The sequence below is a fragment of the Candoia aspera genome, chromosome 5 (assembly GCF_035149785.1).
Source record: "Candoia aspera isolate rCanAsp1 chromosome 5, rCanAsp1.hap2, whole genome shotgun sequence".
Lineage (NCBI taxonomy): Eukaryota > Metazoa > Chordata > Lepidosauria > Squamata > Boidae > Candoia > Candoia aspera.
In genome coordinates this window covers 101,252,466-101,265,139 of record NC_086157.1, presented here as the reverse complement: position 1 = coordinate 101,265,139, position 12,674 = coordinate 101,252,466, and the positions used below count along the sequence as shown (strand labels likewise).

Here is a 12,674-nt window from a genome sequence, read left to right as displayed (position 1 = left end):
TGTTGTGAACAGTGAGGCTGTGTGCTCTCTTAAGATTTCAGTGCAAGACTGAGCTCATCTGTGTTGAATTTCCTGGCACAATATATATTAATGTTTTTAATAAAAGTGTGTATGATCACAAGTCTGTTTGTGATGTTCCATCTTCTCCCAGTGTGGCTCAAAGTTTTGCCAGACCTCAAAAGCACATACTACTAATTCCGCATTGCGGTGCTGTTTGTAGACTGTTCAGGACTGATGGAAGGGATTGCTTGAATACTAAGTACTGTAACTGAATACTGAAGAGTTGATTTTAGAAGTTTTATAGTAGGCCATACAGAATCTGATTTAAACAAACTTAAAAAAAAAAATAAACAAGAACTTGTTAAGGCATGAATAAAGGTCCTGTTGTAGCTTCAAGGCAAGATGGCTGGTCCAATTAAATATCTACAAAGTGTGAAACTAAGTGCTGGTGCAGACATTATTGCTGTCTCATGTTACTTCAGAATCAACAAGTAGCCCATTTATGTGAGTAGGACAAATGTTGGGAGGGGACTCAGGAAATACTGCAAGTGCTCAGGAGGTAACTTCTGTCTGATCTTGGCTGATTTCAAAAAGCTAACTGGATTAGATTAATTTAGTACTTGGATGTAGGATCAAGAACCTCTAGGGCTATAGGCAAGACTGGGGAATTAAAAATATCCCAGAAAATGGCAGTGGCAAACCAATTCCATATTGCTGACAAGAAAAGTACATGGACATGCCTATCAAGTCACCAATAGTTGAGTTTGACTTGGAGATTTTATCTTTTCTTACCTAATTAAAATATATCCTTTAAATCATTACTTATAAAAGTTGCTGACTCTTATGCAAGGGAATGAACAATAATCTGTCATGTAATCTTAATTGTTATCACATTTACATGCTTGGACAATTGGTTATTTTTGTTTGTAACCTCTTATAGCTTCTGAAAGTTTAAGGTAGGATTCTGGACAATAAATTTTATTTATTTTATTAAATATTTAATATCAGACTGGTAGAAGCCAGCAGTATTTTAGTCTCCTTGGATTCCAGAGGACTAGAATCTTAAACTGAAATTAAATTTTTCATTTGGTGATCTTAAGTTTTGCTATCCCCAAATGATGGTGGATTGTACACTCCTGTTTTAAGGCAAGAGACTTAATATGGTTGTTCGTAACACTGAGAGTGTGCTTTTCAGCCTACTAGAAGCAATAATCTGATTGCTACAGTGTATAAGCTAGTGAAAAGTTCTTAGCACTCACTCCAGCAATGAAACCATTGTAGAGAAAGTTGGTTCTGATGATATACCAGTGATTAACTTGTTTTTTAATTATTCCTATGAGTTGCTCACTTGTATAATCAGTGCAATGTCAAGGCTGCAAATTCATGTGAGATCACAGGTTCTTTTTATAAAACAAAACTAAGCAGATTAGTGAGCTAAAGCGCTAGTCAATAACTATAAATAAACAGAAGTAAACTTGCCCAAAGATATCTTGAAATTGTATCAATTGCACAGTGATTTGAGGACTGCAATCTTGCCAGTCCCAGGCTGTCCTTCGGAAGTCTGTTTTTGTAACTGTTTCAGCTTCGCCTTCCTCAACTCCACTCGTAATATTTTGGCCATGTTCGTTTGCAGTCAGGTCCTGAAATCCAAATGTGTCTATGCAACACCTGTTTGGTCATTTTCAGGGCCTCTGGAACACCAAGACTAGAGTGGTGTCAATGCCTGGAAAAGTATCTAAAAATAAGGGGCCAACAGTCTAATAGATTTATTTTGGCTTGAATCTAAATATTCTTTAGCCTGTGGAAACTATGAGTCTTCTGTAGTTTTGTTTAAAGTCATTTGGAAGATTCCATTCATATCTGGTAACTGTATTCTTTTATACTTACTTGCTCCTGATTGGTAATAATAAAGGCTAAAGTCTATACTGAAATGAAAAAAGTAAAAATTAACAAAAATGGAAACATACCCTTGGTAGTTTAAAACTTGGGCTTGTTTGTTTATTCAGTCGACATGGCCACCCACTCACCAAGAAACTATGGGCAGCTAACAATGTCAAAAACAAAAAATAATCAGTAATAGAAAGCCAACAAACTGAACACTGATAGCATCAGGTGCAATAATTCACAAAACATATATTGATACATTCTGGCAGCTCACATAATATCCTGGCTCAGGGCCTGAAGGAAGAGCCAGGTCTTCAGGTACTGAGAAAAGGTGTTGCACCATAAAAATGTTTTCAGTTTTAGTTTTGATTCCTTATCTGGTAAACTACTGTTTTCATGTTTTTATGGAGCTATTAACCTCTTTTTTTTTTAATAAAGATACTGTATTACTTTTAATTTATAGAGATTTCTCTTTTTCCAAATACTCCTTTTTTCACATAGTTCTTTATTTTAATCTACAACTTTTTTATACTCCAGAAAATGTATGCCAAATAAATAATGTTGTGCCAGTACATTGTTGTCATTATCGTCATGGTATCGGAATCTGAACCTTCATGACACATGTTATATTTATGGAAATGAACATAGCTTAAATACATTACTGGCATATACTTAATAGATCTTTTGTTTATCATTTCTAATGTTGGGTATCTCAGGTTGATAGAGTTGGTAAAAAATAGAATAAGTAAAAAACAAGCAATATTGGAAAGCTGTCATGTTAATGGTTAATCTTGGCTCTAGGTCAGTGGTAATGTAAATTATCCATTATATGCAACAGTAATTTAAAGATGGCAGGAGTTATTGGCTGGATTTATATATTTCACTAAGCCATTCTGTGGTTACTTTGTTTTTGATGAGAATATTGTGTGAACTCAGCCACTAAGGTATGTAAAGCATGGTTTATAACTTAGCATGTTATGTGAAGCCAACCAATTGGTTTCTCTTCAGCAAACCATACTATATTGTGATATAGTATAAATTCAGTATTAAAAAAGAACACTGGAACACTAGAAATAAAAATATTTTTGTATGATAATTGTGGAAAATGGGTTCATCAACCTACAATAACTCTGAAAACTTTAGTGGTATGAAAAAATTACTGAAATTAAATGCATACAAATTGGAGAACATGCATTAGAAGGCTTAATGGAATTTACATTCAGTTGAAATGAATATATGGGTATGGCCTAGAAACAATTGTTACAAACACATATAATTATTTAATAATTATGTTAGTAATAGTGTTTGGGATTGTGCAGTGTTCTTCAACTGATACTGTGTTTGAATCTAGACTGCTTTCCAGCATTATCCTATTGCAGTAGTTTCCACTGCCAAATATTTGCTGATTTAATAACTAATCTTTCCTGAAGTCTATGGATTTGGCCCTGTAAAATATTAACATTACTGCAAAATACAAGATTTTGACATTTCAAGGATAGAAAATGTTAAAATAAGCTTACTTTAAAAAAAAGCCCAGTTAACGGTTACATATTTCAAGATTAGCAGTAAGTTTTGTAAACTTCTGATTCTTAAAAAATAGCATTCAAAGTGCAGTTGGACAGTATTCAAGAACCTAGCTTCATCTTTATAGTAGCTTCTCTGTGGATTTGATGAATTGTTTTGGCTTGTTTTATAATATCCAAAGTTAAGAATTGTGTACTAACAAAGAATGTTAAATCTTAATTTTCCTAATGCCCATTAGAAAAGTTCGACTTTTTTTTAAGTAACAAAGAAATAAGTTATCAGACAAGACAGATTTTTTTCAGATTTTGTATTTGAACAATACATAATTTGTAAGATTTCAACTGAAATCTGAATCTTTCCAGTGTCCTTTTGATTAATGAATGGAAATATCAGGTTTCAAAGCCTTGTACTAGTTGCAGAGAATTTCATTTACTGTACGTTAATTTCATTATTAGGAAATCTTTTTTATTCAGCTGCATTTAAAACAGAACGTGTATCATTTCTATCCAGTGTTACCTTTTATCCTGAAAACGTTAATTTCATGAGGACCTTATTGAAAATGGTGAATTAATTTCTCCTTCATGTTATTGTGTGTAAGTTAAGAGCCATGTTAACATTTATTAAGACTCAAGGTGAGTAATATTTGGGGAGCCCTTGAAGGATGGTGTCTCACAATCCCCATTGAACCTGCTTGTGCATGTCCCCATTTGTAAAGCTGCTGACAGCACCAGGTAACTTCCTGTGTTTCTAGTGGCAGAACTTTGGCAATCTGTCAGGGCCCTTCCCATCACTTAAACTGGCCCTTCCCATCACTTAAACCAGCAAAAACCAGCAGAGCAAATCCCTTTTTAACTTCATAAGAGCTGAAATACCTCCTCCTTCCTCTGTTCTTTTTTTCCCCTCAAATTCTGCTTCCTGGCAAGGTGTATAGCCTATTACCATTGTCTTTGACTTGTCCCTCCTTCCTGTTAGGCCTCAGGTTCTTTTCCCTCCAGATGCCTTGATCTACTTTCTCTCCAGCTTCACCACTTGAGCCGTTTCTCAAGTTATTTATTTTTCGCTAAACCCCAATAAAGAGTGTGTATTTATAAAAAAGGCGTCCAGATGATACAAAAGTGGAGTAAGTGGATGAAAGTGGAGTAATAAGGCTATAAGAAGAGTTCGGCTGGCTCTGATCGAAGACTTGCCTAGTTCATCATTCTGTTCCCACATCTGCCAGCCAGATGCTTCTTGGGAAGTTCAGAGGTAGGGGATGAACTCATTAGTACAGTACTTTCCCACTTAATTTTCCCAGCAGCTGGTATTCAGAGGTATACATATGTGACTGATATTAGAGGTAGCATATAAAATGCCATGACTAGTATTCACTAATAACTGGTAAGAGACTGGTCATACCTTTTGATATCACATAGCTTTGCACCAAACAAATACTATCTTCCTTCAATGTGGCAAATGAACATTCAACTAGAATGTGAATTATGAATACAGTCATTTCTTAATTGGCAGGAATTGGCTCTCCGCAGTCAGCTTCCCAGTATGGATCAAGACGGCTCCCAGAATCGAGTGTCCTCTCCTGGAATGTCCCAAGAACTGAGAACGATGACCACAAATAGCTCAGATCCCTTTCTTAACAGGTTAGTGGCAGTAGCTACAAGTCAGTTCATTTCACCAAAGCTAATGATCTTCAAATTCTGTTTGGTTTCTCTAATCATCTGCTTGGAACATTGGTCTCTTCCAAGAACCACAGATGTAAATAGATCTTTCCTTGAAGGGCAAGTCCAGTTTACTTCCCTTCAAAAAAAAAAAAAAAAAAAAGGCTGAAGATTAAGAGCTGTCTCCTCTGGAAGTCAACTGTTCAGACTTGTAGGAAAGGGTTGTCTTCCGAGTCATAACATGTTCGCCCAGGTACAAGTCAGTTGATGCACAGCCATTTAAAATGACTGGCTCAGAAAAGCTTTTCGAAAGCTAGCAGTGAATCTGCTATGGGGCTCTCTTAGAGGAGTTTGCAGCATTCCTGCTTCTATTTTTATCCTTTATAGCACTGACACAGGAAACAGTGATAAGACTGAACATATTGTATTACAAAGCAAGTAGGCTAATTTTTTTCTGGCATTAATTTATGCAGCCTCTGGTTTCTGGTTAACAGTGTTGCATATTTAATGTTTCTAGCCCTCATTATTGCACAGATAAGGTTAAAAACGGAATATCAGTACACACAAACAACTGAAAGGAATGCCGATAGGTGTACTTAGCTGTTAGTTATTTGGATATTGTTTCAGCCGAGGGCTTGATTCATATTTTTCAAACGTAAGTCATAAGCACAGAAGAAAATTACTATTTTTAATGGAATGCGTCATTTCTCAAGGGCAGACAAGCATTCCTCGTTGCCCCGCTGTCATATAAATACTATTTTCAAAATTTTCTCAGTTGGTAGTCATACAAAATCTTAACTTCAAGGGCTGTGACCACCATAACTAAACTCTGACTACACCTGGAGCCCCTGTGTATTTTTTAGTGCTGTTAGATTTGGGATAGTCAGTAGCATAACAGTGCGCAGATTAAATTGCAATTTGGTTTATTTATTTATGCAAATTCTACACTGCTTCAGTCAACCAATTGACTATAAGCAGGTTACAGACAGCAAATACAGATTAGAGACATATTTCGGTTGGGACTCTCAAGAAGTCATGAGCAGCTTATAAGGCACGGCCAACTTTTTAAAAAGCATTGCCCTCGTGGAACTCTATTACTACTAACCCCTGTGAAATTATTAATTTTATTTATTGAAGATCACATACAGTCATGTTGCCATTTTAGGAGATTGTGGCATCACAGAGTTTGAGAACCACTGGGTTTGAGTGGTGGCGGCTAAGAATAGTCAAGGCCATGGGCAAGCTTTATGGCGTTGGGAATGGATGCCACATGCTGCAGCGGCATTGTGGGAATTGAGACACTGCAGAATTGAGCATTCAGAGAATTCTCCTTCTCGGGCATTTATTTTTTTAATGTGTAATTTTACAAGGAGAACATAATTCAGCCCTGACTGGTGACAATGAACCCTTTTGATGATTAATGCTGGCTTCTCTTTCCAACAGTAACTTAAAACAACATTACCTTTCCCTTGCAGTGGGACATACCACTCCAGAGATGAGAGCACAGACAGTGGCCTCAGCATGAGCAGTTACAGTGTTCCCAGAACTCCGGATGACTTCCTCAATAGTGTCGATGAAATGGATACAGGTGCGATTCAGTTCCTTCCAGTCGCAGTCTGGTTGCTGCTTCTTGTCTCTTCTTTAACTAGCAGTAAAGTGGGTGGGTTAGTAGAATAGATGACATTTGAGGGTTATTGGTGAGACAGTGGAACTTATTGTCCAGAGACAGGAAGGCACCCTTGGCATCAGTTTCCTCAGTGAACAGAGAATTAAACTATATGTCTTACAGACTTCTGCCTGAATCTTTATTTCTGTAAAATACTTCGTTTGTAAAGCGAAAAAAAAATACTTTGCTTTGGATTTGTAGTCCTTTTAACAACAATATTATGTCGTCTTCAACTGTATGCTCAATACTTTCCTGAATCTGGGAAGTTCACGATGATGGTTTAAAATGGCCTGGATATTTTTGAGCTGCAAATCTGAACTATTTCCTAATTTACTGCCTTTGCTGCAGAAGTTCTCCAGCCCCTCCCAGTGGCTTTCAGTTCTTAAGGTGCCATATTTTCCTTCACACTGACAACAACAAGCACCATTGAAAGTTATTCTGACTGAAATTGTGCAGCTTATAATGTTTATTTAATCCTTTTATATCATTTTTATTTTATTTATTTTTATTTTTATCTTAATCTGGAAAAGGCTTCCAGAGTATCTTACAAAGATCAGTCGTAAGACAATCCCTCTTTCTGTTTTGCAATCTAAATGACATGATGCTAAAAGAGAGGGATGGATAAAAACAAGCAGAGGTACTGATTTTTAGTTTTAAGTTGATAACCCTCCTTTCAGGGCAGATGGACTTGTTTATTGTGAGCTGCTGGCAGTTTCAGAAAAGACACTTTGTGCTCTCATTTTCTCTTCCTTGAGCAACAGTTGTTACAGTTACCTCAGAATGGATTGGGGTGGGGGGGGCAGGTGTAAATACAAATGGAGATAATGAAGTGGCAGTTGTTCTTACTATCAGTTGATGCCTCCCTTTCTTCAAAGGGAGGCTTCAGTGGGCACTCTCTATGATTATATGTCCTGAGCATAAGATGTATAGCTGCTGCTCCACAGGGTGGCGGGGTGGTGGCTTCAAATGACAGGTATTTACAGAGTCAAATAAATGTTTTGCACCAGTTAAATATATATGTTTGATGCCCTGCTTTGCATTCATTTTGTGTCTAGGTGACACTATCAACCAAAGCACCATCCCCTCCCATCAGAACCGTTTTCCAGACTACCTTGAAGCCATTCCAGGGACTAATGTGGACCTTGGAACGCTGGAAGGTGATGCAATGAATATAGAAGGAGAGGAACTGATGCCAAGCCTACAAGAAGCTTTGAGCTCCGATATCCTTAATGACATGGAGTCTGTGTTGGCAGCCACCAAGCTAGATAAAGAAAGCTTTCTTACCTGGTTATAGGGGCCTCAGGGAGATGGAATTTGAAATCTTTGAAGGATCTAAGGAGATAAGACATGTACCTTTTGTTGAGAACAAGCCTATATCGCAAAGGCTTCTTGGCTTATGATCAGAGAGGAAAACATGTAAATGAACAAAATACTTCAGATTTTGTTGATCCAATGTTTTGTTCTTTTTTGTCCAATCGCTGCTGTTATACCGCTGACCTCTTTCACAGTTGACTCTGAAGAATTCAGTTTTTTTTTCTGTTGCAACTACTGTTCAGCTTGGTGTTAATGGAGAGGGAAAGGATGGGAAAGTTGAGAGAGAGAGAGACCAGCTATGTTTTTGGATAATGTCTACCATTCCTTTTGCCCTGCTTTCTGTTTGCATGTCCTTTTCTTTGACTATGGATGTTATGGAGCTTAAGCTTTTGTGTTGGCAAAAAAATTACATAACTGGTCCAGCAAGCCAAAAATGATGTACCTGATGGGGGGAAAAGTCAGTACTGATTTGGAAATAAGGCATAACATGTTTTATTGTTGGGCACAAACCATCAGACATTTTAGTGTTGGGTATAGTTCTTCATGCTGCTTGATCTATATTGAACTGAATAAAAGATATATGCCAAGGATGGCTGTTGGATTGTGCCCACTGGCAGCAGCTTCTTAATTCCCTCAATTAGTTTGCTCACACTTTACAGCATCATAAGCAAATCCTATTATACAAAAATCATGGATCTTGATTGTTGCCTTTTAACTTTAGCTTGTTTTCCAAATTTTAGATCTATTTTTAATTATAGCAGTAGATTAGAAAAGGAACTTTTTTGGTTCTGTTGTGTGTATTGATTGTTTTTGTTTTAATATTTTTAAATAGTGAAATCTAAATTTCCTGACTTCATCTAGTCTTATTTAAGTCTGAATGGGTTTTTTATACTAAACTAGTATAGCCAGTTAATATCAGTAGTTCTATGTTTTGCTTACAGCTTTTAAAAAGTTAGCTTTGAATGTATCCATTAGATTAAAGAACCATTGGCTTAAGTTTCACCCCTCTACCCAGAATTCAGAGAAACTTCCTCTTCTCACAGAATCCTTTGCCTAAATTACTTATTTGAATGTTAGTTTCACTTATTTTGGAAGGAGCTTTTGAAGTATTTTTAACATTGCCATTTAAGAATGGCCAACTGTATGCCTTTTACCCCGAGTTTTGAACACAGCAAATATTACACTGTTTTCATCAAAGGACAGCTCTTGCCATTGTTTGGAGACCTTTTTAATTTTGATGAAATTGGTGGCTTGAGAATCAAGTGTCCCTAATGGATAAAAACTGATGCTTTCCTGTACATAGTTTCATGATACTGTCTGCACTGTCATGTGAGTTTACAATATTAGCAATGGGAACACTAAAGTGAAACTTATCAAAAGCATACTGAGAAATAAGTCCATGGTGCATTTAGAAGACTGTAAAGATATGTGGTAGATGGCAACATGAGCATGTAGTTGGCCATGTATTTTAGCTGTAGTGATTAGCACTGAAGTCAAGGAGTGAGTACATATTGATAACTTTACTTTTAGCAGGAAAGCATTATCCTCAAAGTTGTTTGTAGGAATTGTGATACTTTCCAAAGAGTATTTTAAATGAACAAAATGCCCATGTTGCAATATAAGCTATGAAGCCTTTTTGTTTTTCCTTTAAATGCATTGGCACCAATAAGCGCCTTAAAGGTCTGTCAACATTCCCATTAATTTGTTGTCTTTATTTGCAAGAGTTTATAACCATCAAGGAAAGTTTAAACCTGAAATTTAGTATATAATTTTCAGACCTAGGACATACTAAAATGTTGGATGGAATCCAATTCTTTGCTCAAGTTGGTGAAAGTTATTTCCACTTGATGTATTGTGAAGCAGAAATGCCCCCTCCCTCGTGCGCCCCCTATTCACCCTCAAAATCTGCTCTAAAGAGATCTGCTTTTCTGGAAGAGATTTTGTGGGCATATGGGAAAGAAGTCTAGAAGTGTAATGCTGGGTTTCACCAATTATTTGTCCCTTTCTAGTTGATGTGAGGATGAAGTTAACAGTTGCAGCCTTGAGTTTTGTGTATGCCAGTAAGCCACAGCTTAATGAATTCTTTTTCTTCTGCAATGCCATATTAGCTTCCAAGTCAGTTAACATGTGAATGGGGTCATATGAGCAGATTCTCAGTCCCATTAAGAGGATTCTCCTGTTTTTTACTTCCCCACCCTTTCCGAGAAATACTTGAAAGCCAACTGAAACTAAATATAAATAGGTTCAAATAGTGTTCCAAATGGGAGAAAAGGTGAGAAATTCGGAGTTCTCGCATTTGTGTTTGCTTGGTTTTTTTCGTATACAGGAGGACCATGTGCACCTATCTGACTATCAAATAGGAACTCCTGATTCCTGTATCCAGAAATAGTTTTTTGTTTGCTTTACTTGGTTACAGCTTTAAAGTTGGAACATTTTTTTCCAATTTTCCCTTGTTGTTGTACACTACACTACACTACACAGCTCACACTATATTTAAGTAGCACTGCTAGAGGAGTACTTATATAAAAACTCAGAATTCTTGAATTTCTCTTAACACTAAGCTGTCTGTGCAGTGCTTAACTCTATTTACTTTTTAAGCCTCTTTAGTAGATGGGAAATGTGCCTTAGCAATCATCTGTACTGTTGGCAGAAGAAAAACAAAACAAACTAGATGCTATTACAAGTTTTTATTCAGCTCTATCATTTGACAAAGTGGCTTACCCTTTTTGGGGTGTTGAAATGCAAAAGAAAAAAGTGTTATAGGTAGTATTTTGTATTGATTGGTGTATATATTTAAACAGATTACTGTCCTAACTTTATGGCTTCTAGATATTTTTTTAAATACAGTGTGTTCAGAATGCATTGAAAGCTTATGAATTCTTGTGTATGTTTGGCAACATGCTTTGAAAAATATACTGTTTCAATAAATCATGTGGATTAAAGTTGTACCAATCAGTGTTGGAGCTCAAGCAATGCAAGATTGAGAGCAATTAATGGTACCCTATCTTTTGCACATGTGTAAAATCCATATTAAAATGACTTCACTTGCAATCATGGGGGGAGATACTTTTTATACAAGAGGTGGGTTTGTACGTCTGTCTAAAGTGACACTTGTTTCTTTAGGGTAAAAAACCTCTATATTTTAAAATGTTTTCTGTTAGAGAACTCTGAAACACAACTTTCAAATATATATGGCTATAAATGTTATATTTTCTTTAGGTGTAAGAGCATGCCTCTGTTAGATATCCTAGTAAATTCTGTTACATTATTTTCTTTTATGTAATACATTTTTTTCACTGCTTTTTTGTTTTACATGATATAAATATATACTTTGTGCTTACAATGTGTTCGTTTTATTTTTTAATATTAAACGCATCCTATTGCTAAGATAACACTAATATAAGCAAATTTGCACCCATAATCTGATGAGTTGACTTTGTACTTGAGGAATGGTTCTTTAGACATTTACTCAAAAACATGAATACTGATTGTTATAGAGTCCGTTACACCAAGGTTTCTCAACCTCAGCAACCTCAGTACGTAGACTTCAACTTCCAGAATTCTCCAGCCAGCATGCTGGCTGGGGAATTCAGAGAGTTGAAATCCACACGTCTTAAAGTTGCTGAGGCTGGGAAACACTGGTCTAGACTCATACCTCTAATTTTATTAATTTTATCTTTTGGGGTTTGTTTTTTGTTTTTGATACGCTGATCTTAAATCACAATAATAAATTTGATTTTGCGCACACAGGCTTAAATAACATATTCTAAAGTATTTTTTATGTATCTAATATTCCTAATCCAGTGTATGATCCAGTGTTAATGCAGCACATTAAGTTTCACAGGTGAATTTAGGCAGAGAAGCTGGAAAGAATGGGCAAATCTGTTACCTTAGGAACCAATTTTGTGTTACTTTTCAGAGGGGAAACTTTCTGTAATAGATAGATTTGATGTGACCGCCCATTTATACAAGAAAGAAAAAAAAAAGGTATTTGTTGTGGCTGCCCATTTTTACAAGATAGAGATAGATTTGATGCTGTCCACTTATACCAGATAGATAGATAGATAGATTTGATTGATGTGGCTACCCATTTATGCAACATAACTCTGGATAGCTTAAATAAAACTATTTTGCACAACCAAGGTGCCATAACATGTGCTGGGCTCAGCTCCCATCCTGGCCCAATGTAGGGGAAGATCCGGGTCTTAATGGATTTCCAGAAGGCCAGGCGGGTAGGTGCCCTCTGGATCCCAGGGAGGAAAGTGTCTCATAAGGTAGGCACCACTATGGGGGACGACTTGCCTCCTAGGTCCTGCCAGATGACATGGTTTAATAGAGGGGACCTGGAACACGCCCAACTGATCTGATCTGCCCCTCAAATTATACAATCCTGTGCCATGCGAGGCTTTAAAGGTGATAACCAGAACCTTGAATTGCACTCAGAAAGAAGCAGGAGCTTATGCAGCTTACGCAACAGTGGTGTAACAGGCAAACTGCAGGGAATCCAGAACTGTGCACACCGTTGTATCCTGGACCAGTTGAAGCTTCTGGGTGATCTTCATGGTGTCATGATGAACATACATTAGCTGTGAGTTGCACAATGTATTCAAATCCTTATGACATGGAGTACATTA

General features: G+C 36.7%; 1 protein-coding gene across 8 annotated transcripts in view; it reads left to right on the top strand.

Annotated features, from left to right (window-relative positions):
* The window catches only part of YAP1 (Yes1 associated transcriptional regulator), a 97,535-nt gene extending 86,152 nt beyond the window's left edge, over positions 1-11,383 (top strand). For all 8 annotated transcript variants that reach the window (XM_063305856.1, XM_063305855.1, XM_063305852.1 and 5 more), the window contains 3 exons: positions 4,915-5,042; positions 6,536-6,648; positions 7,782-11,383. In XM_063305856.1, coding sequence (XP_063161926.1) covers positions 4,915-5,042; positions 6,536-6,648; positions 7,782-8,020 — 480 coding nt within the window. In that variant the 3' untranslated portion in view covers positions 8,021-11,383. The remainder of the gene's footprint in view (positions 1-4,914; positions 5,043-6,535; positions 6,649-7,781) is intronic.
* The last annotated feature ends 1,291 nt before the right edge of the window (positions 11,384-12,674 follow it).